This window comes from Vanacampus margaritifer, chromosome 15 (assembly GCF_051991255.1).
Source record: "Vanacampus margaritifer isolate UIUO_Vmar chromosome 15, RoL_Vmar_1.0, whole genome shotgun sequence".
NCBI lineage: Eukaryota > Metazoa > Chordata > Actinopteri > Syngnathiformes > Syngnathidae > Vanacampus > Vanacampus margaritifer.
In genome coordinates this window covers 19,681,577-19,706,809 of record NC_135446.1, presented here as the reverse complement: position 1 = coordinate 19,706,809, position 25,233 = coordinate 19,681,577, and the positions used below count along the sequence as shown (strand labels likewise).

The 25,233-nt window shown below is 41.4% G+C and overlaps 1 protein-coding gene across 1 annotated transcript; it reads left to right on the top strand.

Annotated features, from left to right (window-relative positions):
* The first annotated feature begins 75 nt into the window (after positions 1–75).
* pawr (PRKC, apoptosis, WT1, regulator) lies at positions 76–24,735 on the top strand. The gene is made up of 7 exons (XM_077545590.1): positions 76–264; positions 439–911; positions 17,975–18,106; positions 21,278–21,315; positions 22,218–22,308; positions 23,057–23,161; positions 24,169–24,735. The coding sequence occupies exons 2-7, from the start codon at positions 537–539 to the stop codon at positions 24,253–24,255; spliced, it is 828 nt and encodes a 275-aa protein (XP_077401716.1). The 5' UTR covers positions 76–264; positions 439–536; the 3' UTR covers positions 24,256–24,735.
* Positions 24,736–25,233: the final 498 nt, after the last annotated feature.

Genomic DNA, 25,233 nt, shown 5'->3' with positions numbered 1-25,233 from the left:
TAAAATTTTTATTATATTTCCCACTGCTTTATTAGGTCGTAAATGTCACATAGAAGCGAGTCTGCCACTGTTGTTTTCCCAAGACAACTTCGGCTCCACTCGGAAATCTTCGGTCATTTCCGGACTCGGGCCGCCGCTCCGGAGGGCAGATTGAGCTGCGGCTGCTCTCCGTGCGACATTCACTGCAGTCAGGCGAGCAGGCGTCGGGAACACCTGGTGGAAGCTCCGGCGTGCGAGTTTTAGAAAGCCAACGACCTGACGCAAGTGAGTACCTATTGAGCTTCCGCCATTTTTACAAAGTTTGTCGTTTAAATTTTTGTAAAAACTTCACTTTCACTACTTTTGAATGCGTTTACAACACGAACAACTCTCGCTTTTTTGTTTTATTTATTTTATTTAAAACTTCCTCCCCCTTTTTCGCCTTCTGTCTGCCACAAGCTCCCGGGGCACTCGCTCGAGGAATGCGGCGTCTTTAGGGGAGGAGAAAGTTGTCAAAACGTGTTGAAAGTGACGAGGACGAGCCTGTAAAAGCTAGCATGGCAACCGGTGGCTTCAAGTCGAGCGCCGCCACCGACTTCCTGGAGGAGTGGAAAGCCAAACGGGAGAAGATGAGAGCCAAAATGCTCGGAGACATCGCCGCCGCCACTGGGGCCGGCAGCAGTAGCGGTGTCGGGGGCTCCTGCCGCCCGCCCGACGAACCGGAGCACCCGGCGGGCCACCTGAAGGGCGACTCGCCGGAATGTTGCACCTTGGACGGCGGCGACCCGGACAGGGAAAGCCCGTCGCCCGGGAAGGGTAAGGAGAAGAAGAGCAGCGGGCCCAGTGCCAGGAAGGGGAAAGGACAGATTGAGAAGAGGAAGCTGAGGGAGAAGAGGAGGTCAACAGGTGTAGTCAGCATGCCGTCCAATGAGGTGAGTTGAGCTCTTTTTGCCGACATTTTGGATTACACCTGCTTGTTGTTTACAAATGAGGTTTCCAAACGGAGGGTGGTGCAGCCAAAATTGCTCTCCTACCCTCACTTTGGGAACCATTTTGAGTCCTGGCTCTGATGCTGCATTTGAGGAAGGTGGGAAATCGGACTTCTCTGACCTCATACCAGGAAGTGCACTGGAACGCCCCTTCGATTATGGAGATCTGAAATAAATGGGATCCACACTTCACTTGACATTACTCAACAATGAGACACACACCATGAATGGTGATTAAGAACATATTTATCTCTTTATTTATTAAAACATTAATTTAGTTATTCATAATAAGAAACTTGACTGCACTAACCAGAGCAACAAACAATTTACTGGAATCAGCCATTTTTGTTGTTTACATTCACCTCAAACATATCTGGGACAATCCGAGTGGGGTTTTTCTGACTTCCTCAAATGCATCATTAATTGGCATACATATTGAGTTGCCATTCAGGGAGCCATTTTGTCTCCCCTACTTTCTGCTTGTGAACCGCAGTAGTCATTTTGGAAGCCGTTTTGGTGCCCTTCTGTTGTTGTTGTGAAAAAATATTATATATTTCTACTGACATTTAAACATTTTGATTAGAAGTGTTTGATACCACTTTTTTTTTTTCAGACTGATACCAGTACAAAATATAAATACTAAACTTAAGTTGATACCAAGCACCGATACCACTAGTAATTTTGACACATGAAATCCCCCCGCCCCCCCAAAATGCCAGATCATTTTAAAGAAGGATCTACACTTTATATCCCAGTTCACATTTTTAATAAAATAGTATTCATTTGAATTATAGTACTAACTATTTATTATTTATTATACTAAGGTTTCTAATGCAGTGTTATAGTATTTTTAAGTGTTTTAAAATAATTGTCTATGTCATGGCAATAGATTTTATTATTCAACAATTCAAAACATAGATTTTATATATAAACAAATATTTTATATTTGGGTTTTTTTTCCAAATAAAATAGATTTTCTGAGTTTTCTGAAAGTTTACACTCTTTTCTTCATCTGTATATGTTTTATTATAATTTCCTTCCTTTCCTTCCTTAACACATCATTTTTCATGCTAAAAAAGCATTTGATTCCTTTTTTTGAAACATGTAAATTGTTTCATTTTGACGTTGAGTTTGACTTCTAGAATGTGGATGTGCTGCATTGTAAAGTGCTTTGAGCACCAAACCATCGTGTAGAAAGCACTATATAAGCTCAGTCCATTTACCATTTATCTTTACGAGTGCTAGCGTGGACACGTTCCTCGCCAGCGTTTGTGTTGTGGCCCCATAAATAATTGTGGCCAGGAGGAGCTGTTGTTTCCCCCCCACCAAATTCCTGCCATACATGTGTCCGCTCTAATCTGCTGCCGCTCTTTGGAGGAATGAAAGCAGCCTGCAGATGTTGGCCAAGGAGGAAGAAAAGAACTGAGGGCAGAAAGTGAGAATCAACTGGATAGAAAGCTTGTTTACATTCTGGAGACTTTCCACCTACTTTTTCAACCCCCAGAAAACATCTCACTCCACATGATGACTTGAATCAAAAAGCAAGTATAGTAGATTAAGATACTTTTGCGCTTGGCTGACGAGTGCATGCCGAAGCAACAGGTGGCGCTATATTCCTCAACTCTTGACCTTGTTTTCAGAAATGGCACAAAATAAACAAGAAACACATTTTGAAATATTGAACCGAACATGCAATTTGTGCATTGTCTAAAATTCTGTGAACAAAAATGTCCACTTTTAAACTCCAGCGTTGATGTGGGTGTGGCCTATTATGAATATGATTTAGAATAAGGTCTTCTGATGAATGATGTCAGTGAACGAATATCTGTTGAGTCCAGCAAGCATGTCTTATCTGTTGACTCCTCGTCGTGCGTCTTGTGTAATCATGACACCTGAAAGTGAAAGTCATCATAATGTTGACACAGTGTTTGATACCCGCCTTTACCTCGTAAAAAGAAAAAGTCGTATACTTTCCTTGCTGCGTGTTGTTTGTACGAGGCCAAAGAATGCGTAAATTAGCACGTGGGAAGGGCGTGTTGCCGTGGATGCCTTGTTAGCACGTTGCTAAAACTAGCAGCTAACATTGTTCGAAACATCCATTTTACGGGTTGCACTCGGACGCCATTTTGTGTGTGCTGAGTCACACTCCCAGTGGGGAATTCCCACAGGAAGCAGGAAGTCAACCATTCTCATTTTTGCCCTCCAGTGACCTCCGCCAAGGCTGTCACAAGGAAACGTGTCGTCTCATTTGGAGCTTGAGAATTATTTAGGCTTTGGGGTTCGGGTGGGGGGGTGGGGGGGGGGATAACCTTAATTACAGGAAGAATCAACCCTCCACGTCCTCGTCTCACCCGACTCGGCCTTCTTTCTTCTCTTCTCCTCATTTGGATATTGATGACCTCATTGCTTTTCCCAGCCTCCGTGTGGTTATCATGGAACATTGTGTCCAGGGGGTGGGGGGGGGGTGAGGTGGGGGTAATTTGGGGGGGGAGGGCACGCGCTAAGGAAGAAGGAAGCGGTTAGGCTTCTGGAAGGACGTTGCTGTTTTTGCCAGTCAATTCCGTTCAGGCGGCTCAGAATCATGAGGCCTTTGGGATCCCGCTTCTTAAGTGGAATTACGTTGACATTCCGCACGCGTTTCTTTTTTTGTCCTCCCACTGAACTGCCCGCACAAACATCTCAGACGCTTTGTAGCATCGCGTTTCAACTGAAATCTGAAAAATCCTGCAAAATAAAATAGCATGTTTTTAAATAATATAATTTTTTTAAAGAGCAAATTTGGTGGATGCAAGCGTGGGGTCAGACATTGACAATTAGCAAGTATCATTATTGTAAAACTGCATCAAATTAAGCTGAAATAAAAAAAAAAACTTACAAAATAAAATAGTATTAAGTATAAGTAATCACATTTTATTTTTCCAATAAAGAAAGGTTCGGTGAATGTGCAAAGGAAACTGGTGGGTTTAGTACCTCCAACAAGGTTAAGAACCAATGATTAAAAAAATAAATAATTTACAATTAACTCATTCACTGCCATTGACGGCTATAGACGTCAAAAATTCATTTGAACTATTTCTATTAGTTTAACATCTTTTCCACTCTTGTTAACAAGAGTATGAAAATCTAGAATTGTTTTATTGTACATTTAGAACAAATCTAAAATTTGTGATTAATTGTGAGTTCACTAGTGAAGTCATGCGATTAATTACGATTAAAAATTGTAATCGCCTGACGCCCCTAATTTAAAAAAAAAAATTTTCATCCTGTCAGGCGATTTAAAATTTTTATGGTAAAAAACTGCAAGACTTCAATAGTTAACTCACGACTAATTTTATATTTGTTCTTAATGTATTTTTTAAAATAATCTACAGTAGGTTTTCATACTCTTGTTGACAAAAGTGGAAAAAATGTTAAACTAATAGAAATAGTTCAAATTAATTTTGAACGTCAATAGCCGTCAATGGCATTGAATGAGTTAAGATGAAATCCAAAAAAACTAAATATTAAAAAGTAAAGTGTTATTTAAAATTAAAATACTTTTTAATTCAGAGAGCCGTATTTGTTCCAATATACACAATTAGCATGTAGCATTTTAAGCTCAAACACACACAATAATTATTATTATTTTTTTTAAATAAAATACTTTGACTTTGGAGCCAGCCATGATTTGGTGTGAAATGTGTGTCAAATTTGTGGCTGGATGTCGGTGGACTGAAGCGGCTTTGAGCTGCTCCATGACGTAAGCCGAAGTGTGCGTGACGCACACACAAAAGCTCTGTTGCTGTTCATTCAGTCAGACTAACAACACCGACACCAGGACCACCACGAGGTCTCTGCCTTGTTGCCGTTTGTCGGCTGCACCCACACAACTTTTACATTCGATTCTCATCATCATCATCATCATCATCATAATAAGCCCTTTGTTGTTAGTAACAAACAAGTTCAGCTCAAGACACATTTTTATGTGAACACAAAAAAGAATCTGAATAGGCAAAAAAGTAAATATGACAAAAACATAAAATTGTACTTTTTCTGTTTGTATAAAATATGAAGAATATAGTAGTAGTACAGAGAAGCTAAATGTGAACTGAAATACTGCATTCAAAAAGCTAAATATACTAAAAACTATAATTATAATATAAAAACAAAAAATACATCAAAAGGTCAAACAAAGTTGTTTCTTTCATATATTTGTATAGACATTTACCCAATGTAAAACTAAAACAGTATTCAAAAAATAAATAATTATAAGCAAAACATAGAATAGTTTCAAACAAGTGTGTTGCAGAATATAAAACATTATATAAAAAGCTAAAGATACCTAAAACATAAAATTGCATTATTTGTATCACAACTGGAAAAATAAATGCATGGTAAAAACTAAAACAATATACAAAAAATGCAAATTTTTAATTACATAAAAGATGATAAAACTACAACAATGTCCCAACAAAAAAAAAATATCCTCAAAACATACAAGTGTATTTTTATTATTTTGGATAAAATTCCAACCATTTATATTTAATGAAACAAATTTCTTCGAAAAAAGAATGCTAAATTATTGGAACCAAAAACCGTTGAATTCGTAGTATGAAATCCAACCTCTGCTTGTGGCCTACGACAAACAAAATGTTTTTGTTTTTCTAGTTGCAGTGGTTGTGGTGGCGCCCCTAGTGGAGCCGTTTTGCACTACACGTTCCTTAAGTAGTCTGCCGCCAAGCGTGAGTAAAGGCAGCACCGGGATTAGATCTTCCACCTGCGCGGGAACAAGACTCATCTGAGCGTCATTTAGCCACAGAGTGAGCAAGGCGAGGTGGCGTTGCGGCGGATGCCATTAATCGGGCGCCGGCAGCCTCATTTGCATGCAAAGCTTCCCCCCGGTGATGCTTCAAAGAACCGATAAAAAGCCCTCGACTGGAAGCGAGGAAGAAAAAAAAAAAAAAAAAGCACGGACGGTGCAATCAACCGCTCGCGGCGACGTGACAGGCGGCGCTCGGTGCGCTGGGACGGCCGCGTTCACTTTTGTCAAGCATACTCTTCATCAACTGTCATCTCAGGAACCCCCCCAGCGACCCCCCTCGCATTACTTAACATTTTACAAAACATTTTGCATTTTACTACTTACTTTAGCTGGAACTTGAACGATAAATGAGTCACTCCAATTTCAATCCAATATTCACAGCAAAACTCTTATTGTGATGCAATTTGCTCCGATTGCGATGCAATATGAAACTTGGATTTAAAGCTACCCGGAGGTGTTACGATTCACACCGATTACGATGCGATATGTTCACAACAAATGTAACGCGAAGCCACACCATTCATACGCAATACGACTGCGATACGATACACTCCAATTAAGATACAATACGCCAATTACTACACGATTGGATTGGAGCTCATTTCACAAGCCGCTACGTACTAATACGTACGTTCCCCTTTCAACTACTGCCATTTGAATTGAGTGTGTAAAAAAAAAAAATGCTGTTTTTAAAGCAGCCTCAGCGGGTTCCAGCGTACGTCACAATTAAGGATTGTCTTCTTAAGCCGGGTTTTGGCCTTTCAGCTGCCGCCTGAGTGCACATTCCTCTCCGTCAGCTTTGTCTTCCTCCCACACAGCCTGATGAGTGTTTGGGCTTCTTCCAAGGATGTCCATTACAGAACAAAACTCTCGCTTGCTCGCTCTCTCTCTCTCTCTCTCTCTCAATCCCAACCTTTTATTTGGGAACTCGTGTCCAGGCAGATATAATTATTATTCCGGAGCCGGCGTTCTCAGGAATAACAAACGTTTGCTGACCCTCGCACCTTCAGGGCTGCTTCTTCAGGTTCCTTCACTGTGGATTCTTTCAGCAGCAAACACGCCGACGGGCCTGCTTCCAAATGAGACGTTAAATCCTTGCTAGAAAAAAAACGCACAGGTGGTCCGTTACAACCTAAGCCAGATTTTTTTTTTGCATTCTATAACTAAGGTAAAACACAATTTAGAATAATGAATTGATTAACTCTTTGACTGCCAAAAACGTTAAATAACGTTTCGTAAAATCCTATGGAGGAGTGCCAAAGACGTTAAAAGACGTTTTTTTTTCAAAACTGGTGAAATTAACCATTTTCTATTGTTGATTACTCAAAAACGGAATAAGGTAGAAACAAACTTTTTTTTTCTGATGGAAGATGAGAGTCCAATCTTGTTTTGGCAGTATGTGTGTTTCCATAGTCCAAACACATAATTTTCTATGGACCTTGAAAGATCAGTCAAAATGCTTAAAATCGGCTGGCACCCACGGCATCCCTTTTCTGAAAACATCTGGCAGTCAAAGAGTTAATAGTTGATTTTAAATATTGTCTGTGTCAGAAGTACATTTTCACTTATAGTGACTTTATCCACATCTGCAACTTTTGCCTAACTAATCCGATTAATTAAAAAAAATATTTTGTATGTCGTAGACTAGGCAAAATTATTTGTTGCTTACCGGAACATGTCAAAATAAGCCGTAATTGTACGTTACCAACACTTTGTCGTAACTTATCCGATAATGTTTTAAAAAATACCACCCCCCCCCCCCCTCATCGTCAGTAATCAAAAGTTATACTGCCGAGTCGAAGCAAAAGTAAATTTTCGTTGACCACACCCATAAACGTAAACATTAAGTGTACGTTTCCGACATCCTCAACTTGGTCGTAGCTCAGTCCGATGAAGTTTTGAAAAATAATGAACCGATTAATTGTATGTTAATTTTCTCTCTTGTTGACCAGGGAAATTAAGTCGGACGTATTTAAGATAAAAATGAACTCTTATCTGGTCACGACGTAACAAATTACCGACATTGCTAAATTTGTCTAGTTTTAGCTAGTATTGTCTGTATTGCAGACAAAAGTCAATTGCCACGTACCTAAATTGCAAATACTTTATGTGACCCCCCCTCATAACTTAGCCGATAAACTTTTAGAAATAACAATGAATTGATTCATTGATTGATCTTGTTCGTCGTGGTAGATCAGTTGAGACAACGAATTCCCTGCCAACGAGCACGCTGTCATTTTAGCGTAGCGAGCTCGAGAAAAAGTGCAGGAATGCAAAAGTTTGATTTGGAAAATTCCACTTGGTGCGGCCTCCAAACTCCGCAGCGTGTCAATCAGCGACTTCCCAGCGGAAAAGGAATCCAAAATCAACTGGAAAAGGGAAAGCGTGTGGAGGAAACGCGCTAAGCTCCGGGCCCAACCGTCCAAATAAACGGCCGCATTTTTTTTTCACACGGAAGCTTCCAAATCATCAAAGACGAGCTGCAGGGAAGCGGGAGTAAATCCGCGCTATGACAGGCATGTGCAGACATTTTTGGATGTTTTTTTTTTTTTGGACGGTTTTTTTTTCGCCTCGCCCTCCTTCTCGTCAACCCCAACGTTGTGCATCAAACATGTTTTACGAGATCTCCCAATGCCGCCGGCTCGACAGGGAATGTGACCTATTGTTCTCCCCGCTACACTTTGGCACGGATTAGCGGCTGAGTCACAACATTCCCATCATGGAAGGGAGAAGGAAATGGACTTGCAGCTTCTGTTCATCCCGCGTTGGATTAGTGCAGCCTGGAAGGCAGGGAACGTTGATTGGCGTGCGGCGTTGTCGACTTGGCGTTTCTCGGGGAGGCGGCCCGGTCTGCATTTACACATAAACAGGAAGTGGAACGTTACGCTTGCCTGCTTTCCTCTGAAGGAATGTCGGGAGTTGTTACCTCACGGACAAAAGTATTCGTCAGACAACTTTGCAAGCAAATATTTCTGAAATGGAATCGTTCATTTTGCAAACATTTCAGGATTTTTTTTTTCCCCATAGGATGGGGAGCTCGTCATATCGCCAGTGGTGTAGTCCAGGGCCCACTTCTTTTTTTAGTCAGCATTGCGTATACTTGCGCCATTAGTAATATCTGTAAGACAGATTAGCCGTACTTTGTGCACGGATGGTGAAGCCATGACACACCCTCCTCTCCCTCTAATTGGCTGGCACCCTTTGCCTCCGCCGATTACATTGGCGAGCTTAAGGCGTGAGAACTACTTTGGACTGAAAATGGAGAGTACAGCCACTTCTCCAGGGACCGCGACACCGCTGCCTACCGTAAATAATTGACGCACTGAATATCAACTTCAAGTGCTAGAAAATGGATGGCTGGTTGCCCGTTGCGTCGCCCCTCGCCATATTGCGCTTCACTTACCGCGGTCTTACTGCAATGACGATTTTAAAATCTTACATCCAATTTTGTGTCCCAGATTTTTTTACTGTATTGTAAATGTATTTTTCTAATTATTTGGTGAACGCTTAAATATGCACACATTATTCTACCCTTTTTATGATCATTTTTCTTATTACTTTCCTTATTCCGCCGTTTTTTTTGTCGTCCGATTCAGACCATTCCAACTTCAACACGCTCCAAAGATTCATGATTGTTTTTAAATTTTCATATTTCATTATTTTTCTCATTTCTCACTTCCACTTTATTCCCATATTGTTAACATTTTTTTCCACCCCCAAAATGACCATTCATTTAATTTGAGACGTTCAAAAATCCACTCCCAGCTCATTCAGTTCACCTTGAGATCAAATTTTCACCACTCTCCCAATTCTCATATAGCAAAAACTCCACATTTTTCCTCTAAATATTGCATATTTTTCACCAACACAGTTTCAAGGGTCGGCACTTAGTGTTCTTACCAAACTTACACCAGAGGGAATTTACCATTCATTTTCAATGGCGCATTTAAAATAACATTCAAATAATCCCCATTTGAAATTTAAATTTTTCTGCTTATTCATTTCACCATGTGAACACTTTTCAACATGCCAACATTTTGCACAAACCAAAAATTCCACATTTTTCACTCACATATTGCACCCCCCCCCCTAATTACATACACATACACACACAGTTTTTTCAGAAATTGCTCCATCTAGTTTTTGAAAATTATTTAGTGACTAAAATAATCCTTTTTTTTTTTGTATAAAAAAAATTTGGAACAATAAAAAAAAAACACTTATTGTTAAGGGTAATATTGTAATATGAGTTGTATTATGTTTTGGGGTCACATAGATTATCACATATGATTAAATATTAATGCAAATTATTTAAAAAAAAAAAAAAAAAAGGGTTCAAGCTCGTGACTTTAGAACAGATAGTTATTTGTTTATGCGATGGCGTGTTTGTTGAAGCGGCTGTGAATGATCGACTTGGTTGGGGGGGTCAAAGTGCGTCTCCAGGACAGCTAAAGTGAATTGAACGCTGCTGTTTGATGCCTTTTTTTTTTTTTTTTCGCGCAGGCCTCCAGTTAATCGCCTTTTTATTAAAACACAGCAGCAACACGGAGGCTAATTAGTTTGTTTGAAACGGGCACAGCGGATTGATGCGTTAAGCAGCACTTATTCAATTTCCGGGCACCAAATCAAAGCGCTTATTTCACATTTGGGCTAATGTGAGCTAATTGTTTGTTAGCACTGGAGTGTAGCAGACACAGAGGAAATGAAACGAAGCAGTTGAAACAGGCCCTCGGTGACATCTGCGCTGGCTTTGTCTCACCCGTGCGTCTTCATTTCCACCGTCGCGTGACAAGGCAGCTGTGCTTTTGTTCATTTTGCAGCCCCGAAAATTTGCGAATTAACCTCATTTCTATTTTAACCTACTCACTTATTAAAATTATTATTATTTTTTTTAAATATTGCCTTGTAATGACATCTGGTGGCCTATTGGTGCCAGACCTTGGGCCACATTTTTGACATTTTCACTAAGGGGTGTACTCGCTTTTGTTGCCCGCGGTTTACTCACATCTCATATACTTGCCAAAGTAAATCCCGCTGCTGGGATCAACTGGCACTTGATTGGAATTCCTCTCCTATTGGAAGTCGGATCACGCTTCTTCACACAAGGATTACCTTTCCCTCCACTGTGCCTCTTACTCCTTCTCACTCCATATAAGGATGATATATGCTCACTGGCACATGCACTGAAAATGTATATTTTCCCTCCCGAAGGGGTCTACGTCCACACATGATCATTTTCGCAGAGGTAAAAATGCGTTCCCTGACTGTAAGGTGCTAGTTTGCGAAGCGTAAGCCATCATTCCTTCAGACAGTGTGAGATTTTACACATGTTTAAAAATGATGATGTTTAACTCGTGTTCTTCAACACTATGCAAGATTTTATGATTTTTTTTTTAATTCAGTACCTATACCTGTGTTTGTCAATGCGTAAATTGGTCAAAATGTAGCCAATCACAGGCTTTCTTGCCCAACATTGATTTAGTCCAAATTTAGCTTTTGTTTAATGAAGGATGTTTAAAATCCTTGTGTTTTTGTCAGGTGGCTCGATAAACGCAACAAACATCAAAAGATCCATTTGTTTTTTTCCTTCTTTCTTTTTTTTTTCTTAAAGAGAGCTCAGTATTGTTCATTCGATTTGACATCATCATTGCTCTCCTTTTTTTAAAAAAAAAAAAAAAAAAAAAATTCTCATTTAAAAAAAAAAAAATAATATATACACACACATATATATATATATGTGTGTGTATATATTAAAAAAAATCTCATTTTTTTTATTTTTTTATTTTTTTTAATATATACACACACACATATATATATATATATATATATATATATATATATATATATATATATATATATATATATATATATATATATGTGTGTGTGTATATATAAAAAAAAAAATTTAAAAATGAGAAAAAAAAATTGTATTTATTTTTTAAAAAAAAAAAGGAGAGCAATGATGATGTCAAATCGAATGAACAATACTGAGCTCTCCTTAAGAAAAAAAAAAAAGAAAGAAGGAAAAAAACAAATGGATCTTTTGATGTTTGTTGCGTTTATCAAGCCACCTGACAAAAACACAAGGATTTTAAACATCCTTCATTAAACAAAAGCTAAATATATATATTTTTTAAATTAATATTATTTTTTTTTGTATGTGTATGTGTATGTGCGTGCGTGCGTGCGTGCGTGCGTGCGAGCGTGTGTGTATTTATCAGTTCACCTAAAGCCCATTAAAAAAAATCCCATACTAATAATATAATATAAATAATAAATTGCCAAATGCAGAAACATCAATGTAAGTTATCACGATGTAGTGGCTCTCGCTAACAGACAGAATTAAGTAACCAGAATTAGGTTAAAAAATTCTATATATGTAGACCATGTTTCTATAAATTTTGATATTTGGTTTTTATTTGAGGCAGATATTTTTTTCCATTAAAATGTGATTCATGAGGAGGTTAGACCATTGGTCGATATTCAGAGTTTGTTTATTTTTCCAGTTAACAAGAATTGTTTTTTTTAGCGATAGTAAGGGCTACAAGTGTAGATTGAAATTGTTTATGTGGTAAGTCAGTTGTTGTTAGGTCACCAAACAGCAAACACAAGTTTGGAGATAAAGGTATCCTACAGTCCAAAATAGCGAAAAATTTTTCTAAGACTTTAGTCCAGAAATACATAATCCTTCTTTCTTTTTTGGGCCAGTTAGTGCAACTACATAACGTCTCCTTTAAGAAAGAGTCGTAATCATGCTAATAGAGCACAACCGACCGGTTTGGGCAGCTTACGTGCTTTTGATGTATGTTAGCACGTCACAACCTGTTTCTGTTGTCCTACTAGTGTGAGATTTTAGCACTACGCTAAACATTCCACATGTTGCACGGTGTCCACGCCCGCCAGTTAAGGTCAAATGAGGTGCTGGAAGACTTTCTTTGATCGTGCGACAGAACAATTGAGCCAGGGTGTGATGTCATCCTGTCCCACAGTGGCCAAAAGGTGAAATGTGAATGTATTGCATTTTTCAAGTTAAATACAACTGAACTCTACTTCACTAATGTACTGTAACATTATGCACAGTTTGAACATTTTCTTTTCGGTGATTCTTTCATGTACCACTAGAGGGAGCCTTCATTTAAGTGGATATTTCTAACCGATCTCCTCCATGCCATGCATCCCATAATCACAGCGTAATCCAGAGCTAACAATATAAGAATACGATTTATTTCCAACAAGGCCACCTAATCTCTTTGCTCAATTAGATTATTATTTTTTTTTTTAAGTCACCCTCCTCCTGGCAACGATGCCTAGCGCCAAAATAATTAATAGCAACCTGCCGGGAATGGAGAAGCTATTTGATTTGATTTTGTTTGAGCTCACATGAGATATTATCTCCTTAATTAGGCTGAGAAATTCCACTTGGGCAGGCCGGTGGCGTTTGTAGGAGGAACTTTGCGTTTCTTCACCACAGTTTTCCCTTTTATTGGTGCCAGGACTCTTTTTGACTTAATTCTTGCCGTAAAATGCAATTAAAAAGACATGCATGGCAAAAATTTAACACATGAATTTAAAGTACAGTATGTACAATAACTTGCACTTGCATGTTTTATTTTGTTTTTATACAATACAATGCTATTGTTCCTTATTTTTTTTTAAATGTAACCAAAAACTTAATGTTTGCATTTTTTTCCCTCCGATTCTCAGAGATTTCTTTGCTATCAGGTTCCATATTGAAATGAAATGGATCCAATTTGAGCAATGTCACTTAGGGGTGGACTCACCTTTGTTGCCAGCGGTTTAGTCTCTGGCTTTGATTTGATTTTGTTTATTTTGAAATGACGTCAACAAATATGAACAAAAAAAATCTAACTTCAATGTGAATTACCGAAAACGTTCTTAAAATTCTTGAATTATCTGCCGTCCTTGCGTCTTAAATTTGGTGAAAATGGTCTTCCGAGTCTTCTTTTAAGGTGCAGATGAAGCTTGTTGTTTGTTGTCAGGTGTTATTGACGTTGTAGCAGCCAAACAAAATAGCTCAGCAGCGCCATCAGGTGCCCTCACACCGCTATTGCTGCTTTCCAAATGGCATGAGCCCTTTTTTTTGTTTTCTCAACAGCTGTCTTTACCATCCCTGTAATCAGTCACTCGGCAGGTGTTTTTTTTTTTATTCGTGACGATAGAGCGTACGAGCAAGAGGAGCCTCTCAGCAGGAGGGTCGCACTGCGCTTTGCAAGAGAAAGCTCAAAATCATCCAGAGGTGATTCATCTTTTTAACCGCAATCGAAGCAGCGGCTTGTGCTCCAACATTTGCAGCTTTTCAGTAATCGAACCGCTTCCTTGTATACGATGTCCTTTCTTGGTCGATTACGGGACGCTAATTATCCTGGCCCTTCTGGCAAATTTGAAGGGGCCGCCGTTGAAATGCTCTGCGCTCACTTTTTTAAGTCGCCACCGCAATGTTTGGGGCCAAAGACAAGGAAGGTCAGTGACACCAGAAGGTAAACATGTTTGACATCCATCTGAAGTGACACAAATACCCTAGAATGGACATTCCAAGGCCACATCTGTTAAGGGTAAGGAGTTGGCATTAGGGGGTAGGGTTCTGCTCGGGTCCAGGAGTGCAAAAATAACACGTCGGTGCATGAGAATAGCGGTCAACCTCACTAGCTTCTGTGATTCTGATCACCACGCGTGATAAAAGATTCATACTAGCGCTACCTCGCGGAATGGAATGTCTGTTTGGAGATCCGACTTTGTTGCAAAAATGTGATGTCTAATAATGTACTGACGACAACTGTGTGATAACAAAGAACAGTGGTTCTTAACCTGGGTTCGATCGAGCTCCAATGGTTCGGTGGAGGCCAAGGCACATGATTGGTGATAATACACCCCGCTTGGCCGTCATTGGCTGCGGGTGGTCAAACTACGTTGCTTGACCTATTTGTGCTGCAGGGAATTTGTTGCTGTCAGTAGTCGACTTGTGATGGTATTATTATTATTATTGTAATCCCTTCATACTAACTATGTCGAGCGAAAACAGAAAGTGATCAAACAGATTTACGCAATATGAATTCACATGTATGACAGAACGTATGGTGTTCCACAGGGCTTACTTTTTTTTTTTTTTTTTTTTTCTGGAGAGCTCAGTTCATTTGGTAATTTTACCGATTTGACATGTCATCATCATTGCTCTCTTTTTTTTATTTTTATTATTATTTTTTATACATTTTTATTTTGTATGTGGGTGTGTATTCATTAGTTCACCTAAAACCTATTTAAAAAAATCCCATACTGTTCACCTCAACCGAACACTTCAGAATCCAGCCAGAGTCGTGAGGCCGTCAGGAGACCCGAGGAAGGACCAAAGAAAGGAAAGGAAAGGGTTTACTTCTGAGGCCTCTGCTCTTTTCATTCTATCTGCTGCCCCTGGCTTCCGTCTTATGACAACGGTGAATGTTTCCAAGTGTTCCATAAATATAGACTTGGAATTAGAAAAAAAAAATCAATAAAGAAAGGTTCTGTGAATGCGCATAGGAGACTGGTGGAGTTCAGTACCTCAAAAAAAAACACTGCTCTAGTGTGTTGCGTGACAGAAAAGAGCAGATGACATGCTTGTCTGCCCTGGTGTAGTCCTCAGTTGTTGTTGTTGTTGTTAATAAGAAGAGCCTTTCTCTGGTGTTTGCAGTGAATGAAGTCTGCTCGAAGCCCTCTAATATTAGGCGCGATAAAAGCCCTGCATGAAAGCACCGGAAAAAAGGGGTGAGCCGCGGGATATTGCCACTTTTGTCTCCTGGCACTTCATCATCTTGTTTCTCCGCGTGACATTCCGCGGCTCTTCAAACCCTTCCGCGCCCCGAAAGCAAACCGGTTCAGCGGCTTCTCATCCAGTGAAAATGTTTGAGAATAACCGCTTGCGTGTACGCCACGGACCAACAGATTCAGGCGGTGTGCAGGAGGGGAAATGGAAAAAAAAAAATCCTTGGAACAGGAAGGAAGACGTGAAAACAAGATTAGAGGTTAGACACAACACAGGCTCGCTTCCTTTCAACCTGACAGGCCTCCATGCCACATTCTCAGTTCCATACCTGGTCTGGTCTGTGCTCAAAAAACAAAGACGTGAAAACCATCCTAATAAATGAAATCTACCGACAAGGAGGTGAACACCGTGGATCCACTTGACCTTTTCCCGATTTTCGCTCACTGCCGGAGGGTGACATCCGGAACTGATCAAATGCTAACATTCCAACTGCTTGCTAATAAATGAACAGTCAGGCAGATTATTCCTGGAGAATGTTAGTGGTCCAAAACAAAATAGAGACACTTACGTAACTGCATGATTTGGGTTATTGAAAGCAGATGTGGTGATAATGATAAATGCTTTGGTGTCAAGTCTTAAAATAGTTGCATGTGCGTGTTGGTTCTGGTCCAGACCACTTGTAACACTGTGTGATTAAACCACACTTGACACACTGACAAACATCCCGATGTCGCATTACAGCGCCAGGAAAACAGATTCATCAAGTCTTTACATTTTGAGAGTTTTTGTGTGCGCGTGTGTGTGTGTGTGTTTTTGGTTCCGGATCACATCAAACTTGATTAAAATAGCACCTTTCATACATAAGAATGCAACTCAAAGTGCTCTGTCTTTAACATCCACATAAAACCCACAACATCCCCATGAGCGCACACACACACACACACCCTGAGAACTATGTAAACAGACGTGGCGGGGCACAGAGAAACAATGTAAGGAAAAGCACCCAAGGGGAGCTCATCGAAACTGAGAGAGATGAAAGCCCGCGGCCAAAGGGGAGCAATGCCATCCCAGCGACCACTGGCCCAGATTGCCATCAAATTTTGAGCAAACGGTTCGAGAGCATAAAGAGGGTTTGAGAGAGTGTTGCAAGTGGCTGGCTACTGTGGCAAGCATTCAAAAGTATGTGATTGTTAGCCTCGTTTAGTAACAAGTCGCCATATTTTAGGATGGTAGTGGCATTTTGTTTGCATTATTTATACGAGTTTCTTTTTGGATGAACCAACACATGGTTTATTAGCATTTACTTTGTTTGCCTTTGAAAAAAAAAACAACAACAAAGCGTGACATGAACGAGGATCCATCCAGGATGCTTTTTATACTTAAGTAAACATTCTGGTGAGGTCTTGAATCACTGACTCGTCTTGTAAACAGGAAGCAATGAGGGCTCTGGATTGTTTCTAGCGCCCACTCAAGTCAGTCATTGTCGTGGCTGACGTCTTCCATCTGTTTTCTGGGTGCCCGCTGAATTTTTCATCTTTGTACTTTGACTTTGCACAAACCACACTTAATAATATCATTGGCGAAAACATCCCTTATATGGTTGCAAGCCCATTTTGGAGTCACTAACTCCATCCAAAGTCAACTTTGAGAGTCCTGATTGCTATGCAAATCAGTCCGGCACCAAGAAGTTCAAGTTACGTCCAGGGAAGGAGCGAGAAGCAGCTTGCAGGCCTCCCCAAGGAAAAGTGATAAAGCATTTGGCAGGAAAGGCCTCGCAAATGACTTAATTCCATAGAAGCTATTTTTAGCGGCCTGTTGAGTGAGTGGACATCTTTCGTCCTGCCTGCAGCGTGAAACCGAAACCGTTTGTTTGAATTTGGGACATTTACAATCCTGAAAGCATTTTAAACTATTTCAGTACAGAACTGGACTTCTACTGGACGCCATTTTGGAATTCCTGTTAATCATTCAGAGAACTGTTTTACAACATTCCACATTTTCTCTAAATCACCTAACCCATATTTAGTCAAAGAAGCACTTGGAACTGCTTCACATCTGTATTGCATGGAGTCTACGTATTCCAGCCTAAGAACTCTGGATTGCAATTCTAGAATTCCTGTTAATCATCAAACTCATAATTGGTCAAAATGTCCAACTTCTACACCTGTTAGTTGCTGGCAACTGGGAATCCGTCTCCCGCTTATCCGAGGAGGTGAAAGGTTCCGCAAGTGGAGAAAGCTTATGTTGCTCCTCACTTCTCCTGTCTTAAGAGGATTAGAAGTGAGGCGGAGGTTATCTCGGCCCGCCAACGATCTGCACTCTCACCGCATCCGTGTCGAGCGACCCATTTACACTTTGCTGCTCCACTGATTTCTCATCATCACTCCCGTTTCACAACCCCCCCCCCTCCCCCACTCCCCGCCCAATTCTTCTTCTATCTTCCATCAGAGCTTAGATGAACTTGATGATGATGACGCCACGGAAAAGGACGGGCGGGCGGAGGAGGAGGAGCAGCTGGTCCTGGCCAACACCTTCCAGAACGAAGCCATGACGGCGGACCCGGCCACCGGATTTGTTGCGGTAAGAGTGAGCCTGACGAGTTCCAGGCAATTCTAGAATTGTCCCTGGAGAAATGGGATACACGTTTTGTCAAAATTGGCATTTTAGCCAGAAGTTTATGTCCTTTGTTTTTTAAGTGACATAAAGACAAATCATGAACAGCAAGTCGATCACAATGACGTCTTGTTGTTAGTTTAGTAGTAGTCGATAGCAAGGAGCAACATTATTCCTCAAACTGGTTAGATCTTTGTATTACAATCATTAAAAAAACATGTACAAGCCTAGTTAGCTCCAGTTAAATAGTTTCTTCTTGTTTAAAAGCATGTTGCTAGCCTTGTTAGCTTAGCTTGATATTTATATACAGTATCATCAATATATTTACAAGTATATATAAATTAGTATATTTAAGAGCAACACTGTTCCTGCGAAGCTGGCTAACAGTTTGTTACAAACATCTCGTTAGCTTGGTTAGCTTAGCTTACAGAGTAAGAAGCAACACTGTTTCGGTGAAGCTTGCTAGCTCTCATTAGACTATCACAGTCATTAAATAAAGTAAATGAATAACAAATGTAGCTAGTCTCATTAGCATAGCTTTGATCTAGAGGAGCAACATTAACTCTAAAGCTGACCCACTACCTATTTACTATCAGTCGTTCAAAAGCCCGTTAGCTAGCATCATTAGATTTGCTTTGATATTGAGGTGTGACACTGTTCCTCTAAAACTGGCTAACTCTTTTTATTAACTCTTTATTATTGTTGCAGTTAGCTTTGTTAGCTTATCTTTGATAGTAAGGACCGACATATGTAGTAGCACATTAACATTTGGAGCAATTGTAGTATGGCATTATTTTTCAAATCATACCCGAGAGAAAGCGCATTGAGGTTTGTAGTCGTTCCAAGAACGGCAACAGTTTGCTTGATTTGTAAGGCTTGAAATCAGAAACTGCAGTTCTTTGTGGATACTTGAAAGAAGCTGTCAAAAGTAACAAATATTAACTTGGTGATGGATCTCTGCTCTTTGCTCGTCCGTCTTGAGGCATCGCAAACCTGTCAGTTCCGCTATTGCAGTCACGAGAAGCCCTAACGCGGAGCAGATGTGACCAAGCAGACACTCCACCGTGTTACGCCGCTGAAGAAGCGCTAGGGCGGAACGCTCTTTCCAGGTCGGCGTTCTGTAGTCATGTGGTCTGGGTTATCGGGCCTCTCTTCGCCATCCTGGACCGTCCAGAACATTCTGTAGGATCATCTGCTTTTCATGCGGCGCCAGCATTGCAGCTTGGAAATTCGACAGAGGCTATTTTAGAAATATTGACCAACTTAAATTTGCGGGAAATGAGGAACGACTGGACAATGGAGTCGTCCAATGGTTTCTCCATTAAGGGTCAATTCAAATCATGTAACAAACTTGTTCATATTGTCTCTTTTTGGCAGACAACTGTTAAAAAGAAGCAAAAATGTTTTGTCGTCTAGCCGAAATGTCATCTTGATTTGTTTTAACGATGGGGAAACCATTGAAAGGTCACTACAAGCCCGAAGTGGAACAGCAGCAACCCAAACAATTTATTGGACATTTCCCGTCATGGTGTTTAGTGACGGAGGACCCGCGCGGGCCCGTTTGGACGTCGAGACGACGGCGAGAGAAGCTCATATTTAACCGCCCGCGAGAAAACGCTTCATCGATCAGCATAAATGCTGCTCGGCGAGACGCTCGAGTGCGTCGGAGGCGCAGCACCGGGAAGCGAAACGGCCTCGCCGGTGCACCCGGTGCGCACGGAGGCACATCAAGAAGTCATCTGTGCCACTAAAAGCTATCGCGCAGATTTGTCTCTGTGTCTTTTTTTGGTCTGGCGGCTCGCTAGAGACTGTTGTTATTGGAGCTGTCGCTACAAGAATGATCAAGTGTGCGGTGCACTGATGTACAGTAATCCCAGATATGTGACCTTGTCTTCCATGTTCTGATCATCCACAACATTTAAATGGAGGCAACTCGGCTTTTCTTGGCTGGTGAAGATGTTGAAGCTTTGACGGTTTGAACTTCCAGTTCAAGAAACGTTTCTCACGCTAATTCTCGCCTATGTTAGCAGGTTAGCATTGTTGGCTAGCCTGTGGCTCCGCTGCTTGAGAAACACAAATTCTCGCTTATGTTAGCAGGTTAGCATTGTTGGCTAGCCTGTGGCTCCGCTGCTTGAGAAACACAAATTCTCGCTTATGTTAGCAGGTTAGCATTGTTGGCTAGCCTGTGGCTCCGCTGCTTGAGAAACACAAATTCTCGCTTATGTTAGCAGGTTAGCATTGTTGGCTAGCCTGTGGCTCCGCTGCTTGAGAAACACAAATTCTCGCTTATGTTAGCAGGTTAGCATTGTTGGCTAGCATTGTTGGCTAGCCTGTGGCTCCGCTGCTTGAGAAACAAGATCATTATTATCATCTCCGTAGAGCAAATAGCTCAACTTGTATTTGTTTCTTTTAGACAGGTTGCATCCTCTGCTCGCTTTATTCAAGGATCAATCAAGCCATACCTCGAGGGAGGACTTGCATCAAGCTGTTTTATTTATTTATTTATTATTTTTCTGGAGAGCTCAGTATTGTTCATTCGGAAATTTTATCATCATCATTGCGCTCCTTTTTTTTTCTTTTTTTTTCTGTATATGGGTGATTATGTGTGTGTGCGTGCGAGTGTGTGTGTATTCATTAGTTCACCTAAAACCTATTAAAAAAAAATCCCATACCGTTCACCTAAACCGAACACTTCCAGCCAGAGTCGTGAGGCCGTCAGGAGACCCGAGGAAGGACCAAAGAAAAGAAAAGCTGTTTTTTAAATATTTAAGTGAACAAGTTTGTCCGAAAAGTCGAGTTCATTTCCCTTCTTCTGATGGATATGTTGGATCCACTCCAATTTTAAAGCCCATACCCGAAAATAAAGGAGACTGTTTTGGCTTCAGGTGGCGAGTGCTGCTTTCTTAGCGTCTAAATCCAAACAACTCCTGGATGAAAATGTAATGGAGGGATGAAGATAAACATGATCTCGATTGCTTTTCCGCCGCTCCGGGCTGATGGACTCCACGCAACAAAGCTTGTGGATACGTCAGCTCTGGTTTGCGATAAAAGATGATGCGAGTGAGAAAGTTGCAAACCAGTCGCACAAAAACTGCTTTTCCGCCTCACTCACGTGTTTTCCTTTTGTATCTATTTCAGGAGAACCAGGGAAGATCCGTGAATAGCCGCACTAAGAGGTACAAATATATCAATGCAACATGCTGATGTGAAATGTCTTTTTTCCCGTTTGAATCCTTTTCCTCTCCGTTGATTTTTTTTTTTTAACCCGATGGCCGCTTTTGCGTCAGTTGACATGGCGCCATCTGGACCCCCAACCCCACCTCCCCCCGCCCGCCCCGACACTCTCGCAGGGAGCGCCGGGAGCAATTGATGTGCTTGGAAAGGTTCGGGTCGGACAAATGCGGCAGTTCACTGGAGTCCAGATTGCTTTGACATTTGATAAAATGACAGCAGCAAAGTGGACAGTCGCGGCACGCAACGATCGCAAGATCGGAGAAATCGGCAATCCAAAAATATCCATGGATATCATTTCGGTGTGGGTGGCAATCTTAAGTAGCCAAATGACATGAGGAAATACATGCTAATTATAGCTTATTGTTAAAAGTGCAAACCGGTGCCATAGACATTCTATTTGATATGATAATTGTAGTTTTTTTTACAGTATGAAGTACAAAATAGATCAAATTAGACTTTTTACTGTTCTTACTTTTACAACATGGCAAAATGAGCATTTTGTTGACTTTTGAGGCGATCGCACTCAATTTGTCGATAGCCGCTCAAACAAAGGCAATCATGAAAATGAACCTTCAGCCCTCGCGAGTTTGGATTTCCGCCGCCGCTGCGTAAATGGTGACGCACGCGCTCGGCCATCCTGATATGTAAAGCGTTCAAAGCGCTTCGACAAAGGCAGTAACGCTCACTCCATTGAACAGAAGACCCCCCCCCCCCTCCCCCGCCCCCACACCTGTTCTTTTCACCCGTTTGTGATTCATGCCCCTTTCATGAATGGAATTGCTTTCAAGCAGCAGGTGTGCGCATCATGTTGTGTGTGCGTGTGTGCGTGCGTGCGTGCGTGCAGCTGCAGCAGCATGGACGAGGAGAGCCGGCATCGCCACGTCAGAGACGCCACGCCTGGAAGTCTGGAGAAGAGGCTGGAGGAGCTGGAGCAGGTACGCACACACAAAAAAAAAAAAAACATTGCATACTATCATTGCCGAGAATTCAATGAAAGCTCAAGTCGAGTGAAATCAGATTGGACTTTTTTTGAAGGTAAATTTGACTGAAGATATTCAAAACTTAGATGGTAAAAGTCTCAATTTGTTACTTTTTCATTTTTGTCAAAATACCATGACTGTAAAAGTGTTATGACTATGTTGATGATAAGGAAAATGTTTGAAAAAAATACTAAAGAATAAAAAGATATTTGTGTAATTACTGCAACAATTTTATGGGATTCAGGTGCCTTAACAGAAATGAAAAAGTAAAACAATTGAAATGTTGTAAAATCATTTTTGCAGTCAAAAATTGGGAACCTCCCCCCTAGAAATAATGACTTATTTTTGAAACGAAACAATATAAAAATTACACGTATGGATGTCTCTTTGCTTGTGGGCCGATGATGATGATGATGATGAGGATGATGATGATGATGATGATGATGATGATGATGATGACGACGAAATTCCCTTGATGGCCGGAGTGTCTTTTGATCAGGGCTCAGCCCGGGTCGTGGCGCACATGTTCAGACAAGTGGCCCATTGAACCCACATCCACACTTCAAAGCCAAGAGTTCCTTTTATGTATCCAAATCTATATTACGGTTCTGTCCTTGGTTTCCATGGAAACACATTTTCGCGCTCGTCAAATTCCTGATATGATTGCAAAGCCGGGCGATGACCTCCTGGGGGTCTTTGACAGGAGCTGGCCAATGAGCGGCAGGAGAACGACCGGCTGCTGAAGGCCCAACAGGACAAAGACAACCTCATTGACAAACTCAAAGAGGAGATGGACCTGCTCTACCGGGTGAGCGTTGCCACTATTCCTACTCTCATTTGCTGCCTAAACGGGTTGCAGGTGAAACTAAACTCGTGCCGCTTGTGTTTAACAACAATTGGCTTTTCAAGTCATTCATTGTGATTGCAATTGTGCACAGTTGGCTCAGGCTCGACGACTGTAGGTGACTGCCTAAACGGGCTGCAGATGGAATTAAAATAGTGTTGGCGTGTCTACCAGCCTACCTGCCTTAGCCCAGATGATTGCAATTGTGCACAGTTGGCTCAGGCTCGACGACTGTAGGTGACTGCCTTAACGGGCTGCAGATGGAATTAAAATAGTGTTGGCGTGGCTACCAGCCTACCTGCCTTAGCTCAGATGATTGCAATTGTGCACAGTTGGCTCAGGCTCGACGACTGTAGGTGACTGCCTAAACGGGCTGCAGATGGAATTAAAATAGTGTTGGCGTGTCTACCAGCCTACCTGCCTTAGCTCAGATGATTGCAATTGTGCACAGTTGACTCAGGCTCGACGACTGTAGGTGACTGCCTAAACGGGGTGCAGATGGAATTAAAATAGTGGTTGGCGTGGCTACCAGCCTACCTGCCTTAGCTCAGATGATTGCAATTGTGCACAGTTGGCTCAGGCTCGACGACTGTAGGTGACTGCCTAAACGGGCTGCAGATGGAATTAAAATAGTGTTGGCGTGTCTACCAGCCTGCCTACCTGCCTTAGCTGGCTCAGGCCCTATGAGTGTTGTTGGCTGCCTAAACGGGCTGCAGGAGGAATTGTAATAGTGTGTGAAATAACATCTGCCATTATCAATAATTGACCGAGGGCACAGTTGGCTCAGGCTACTGCCTAAATGGGTGCGAGGAGAATTTGAATCGTGGGGGTTTGACTACAGAGCGTGAGTGACATTGTGGCAATTATCAAGACTTGCTTGTTACCAGCAGAGGGCACAGTTGGCTTCTTCCCCACTATTTGGATTTGCTGCCTCGACGGGCTGTTGAAACGCGACTGTGTTGTCCCGGCAGGACCTGGACGACATCGAAGATGAGAACGAGCAGCTGAAGCAGGAGAACAAAACTCTGCTGAAGGTGGTGGGTCAGCTGACCAGGTAGAAGCAGCCTCAAGCCGCCGTCACCAACCGACGCATATTTAATGTAAATGTTTTTGTACATACGGATCATTTAGATGGAAATGAATGTATTACGCTTTAAAAAAAAAAAATGTGTAGCTGCTTTTTAACGACCAATCAGTCCGCCGTGCCTCGTGCGTCAATCATATCACTTTTTACGCTTTGCACATTTCAGTGTCGGGGAAAAAAAAAATGCTGGTCAACCATCAACTATTTCAGGGCATTTGAATGAAGGTTTGTGTCTTGGGTTTTTACGAGCCTCTTTGTGTCCCAAATGAAATGAGAGTCTCGGACCGCATTGCGAAAGGGAACAAGCTCCGCGCCTCTTCTTTGTCGTCGTAATCGTTTTCAATCGTTTCTTTTTTAGCTTTTAAAACGCACATAAGAAGGGTGTTCAGTGTTGCATTATGCATAGATGTGTACAGAAGATGCAGTCGTTTAATAAAACTTTGATTATCTCCCATCAGTCGCCTCGCTTGTGTTCATTACGGCTAATTGGATGTGATAGCGCGCCGCTCGCTCGCTAATGCAAGGCGGCGGGCGTCGACACACACACAATCACACGCACACACACAGAAGTGACACAAATCCACCTGCCAATCATCCGATTTGGAATTTATACGCGAAAGATCAAATCTCTGTTAATGACAAAAATGGCGTCGCAATGCCTGATCGCCACGCGGTAGATCACAACATTGTTGTTTATTTACGAAACAAGCAGCAGAATAAGTCAAAAATAATGTGGGTGTGTCTCTTCTGGTGGGGAGGATTGGCACGATCCATCAATTATCGGTAACTGATTGGTGCCGGCGGAGGATGCGGACGAATGCCTCAACGGGTTGCGGGAGACATTAAAATAATGTTGCTGTGTCTTTTTAGGATTGACACCATCTTTCATTTGTCAATAATTAATCGTTTGTGATCTTTTACTACCTAAATGAGAAATTGAAATCTCCACCAC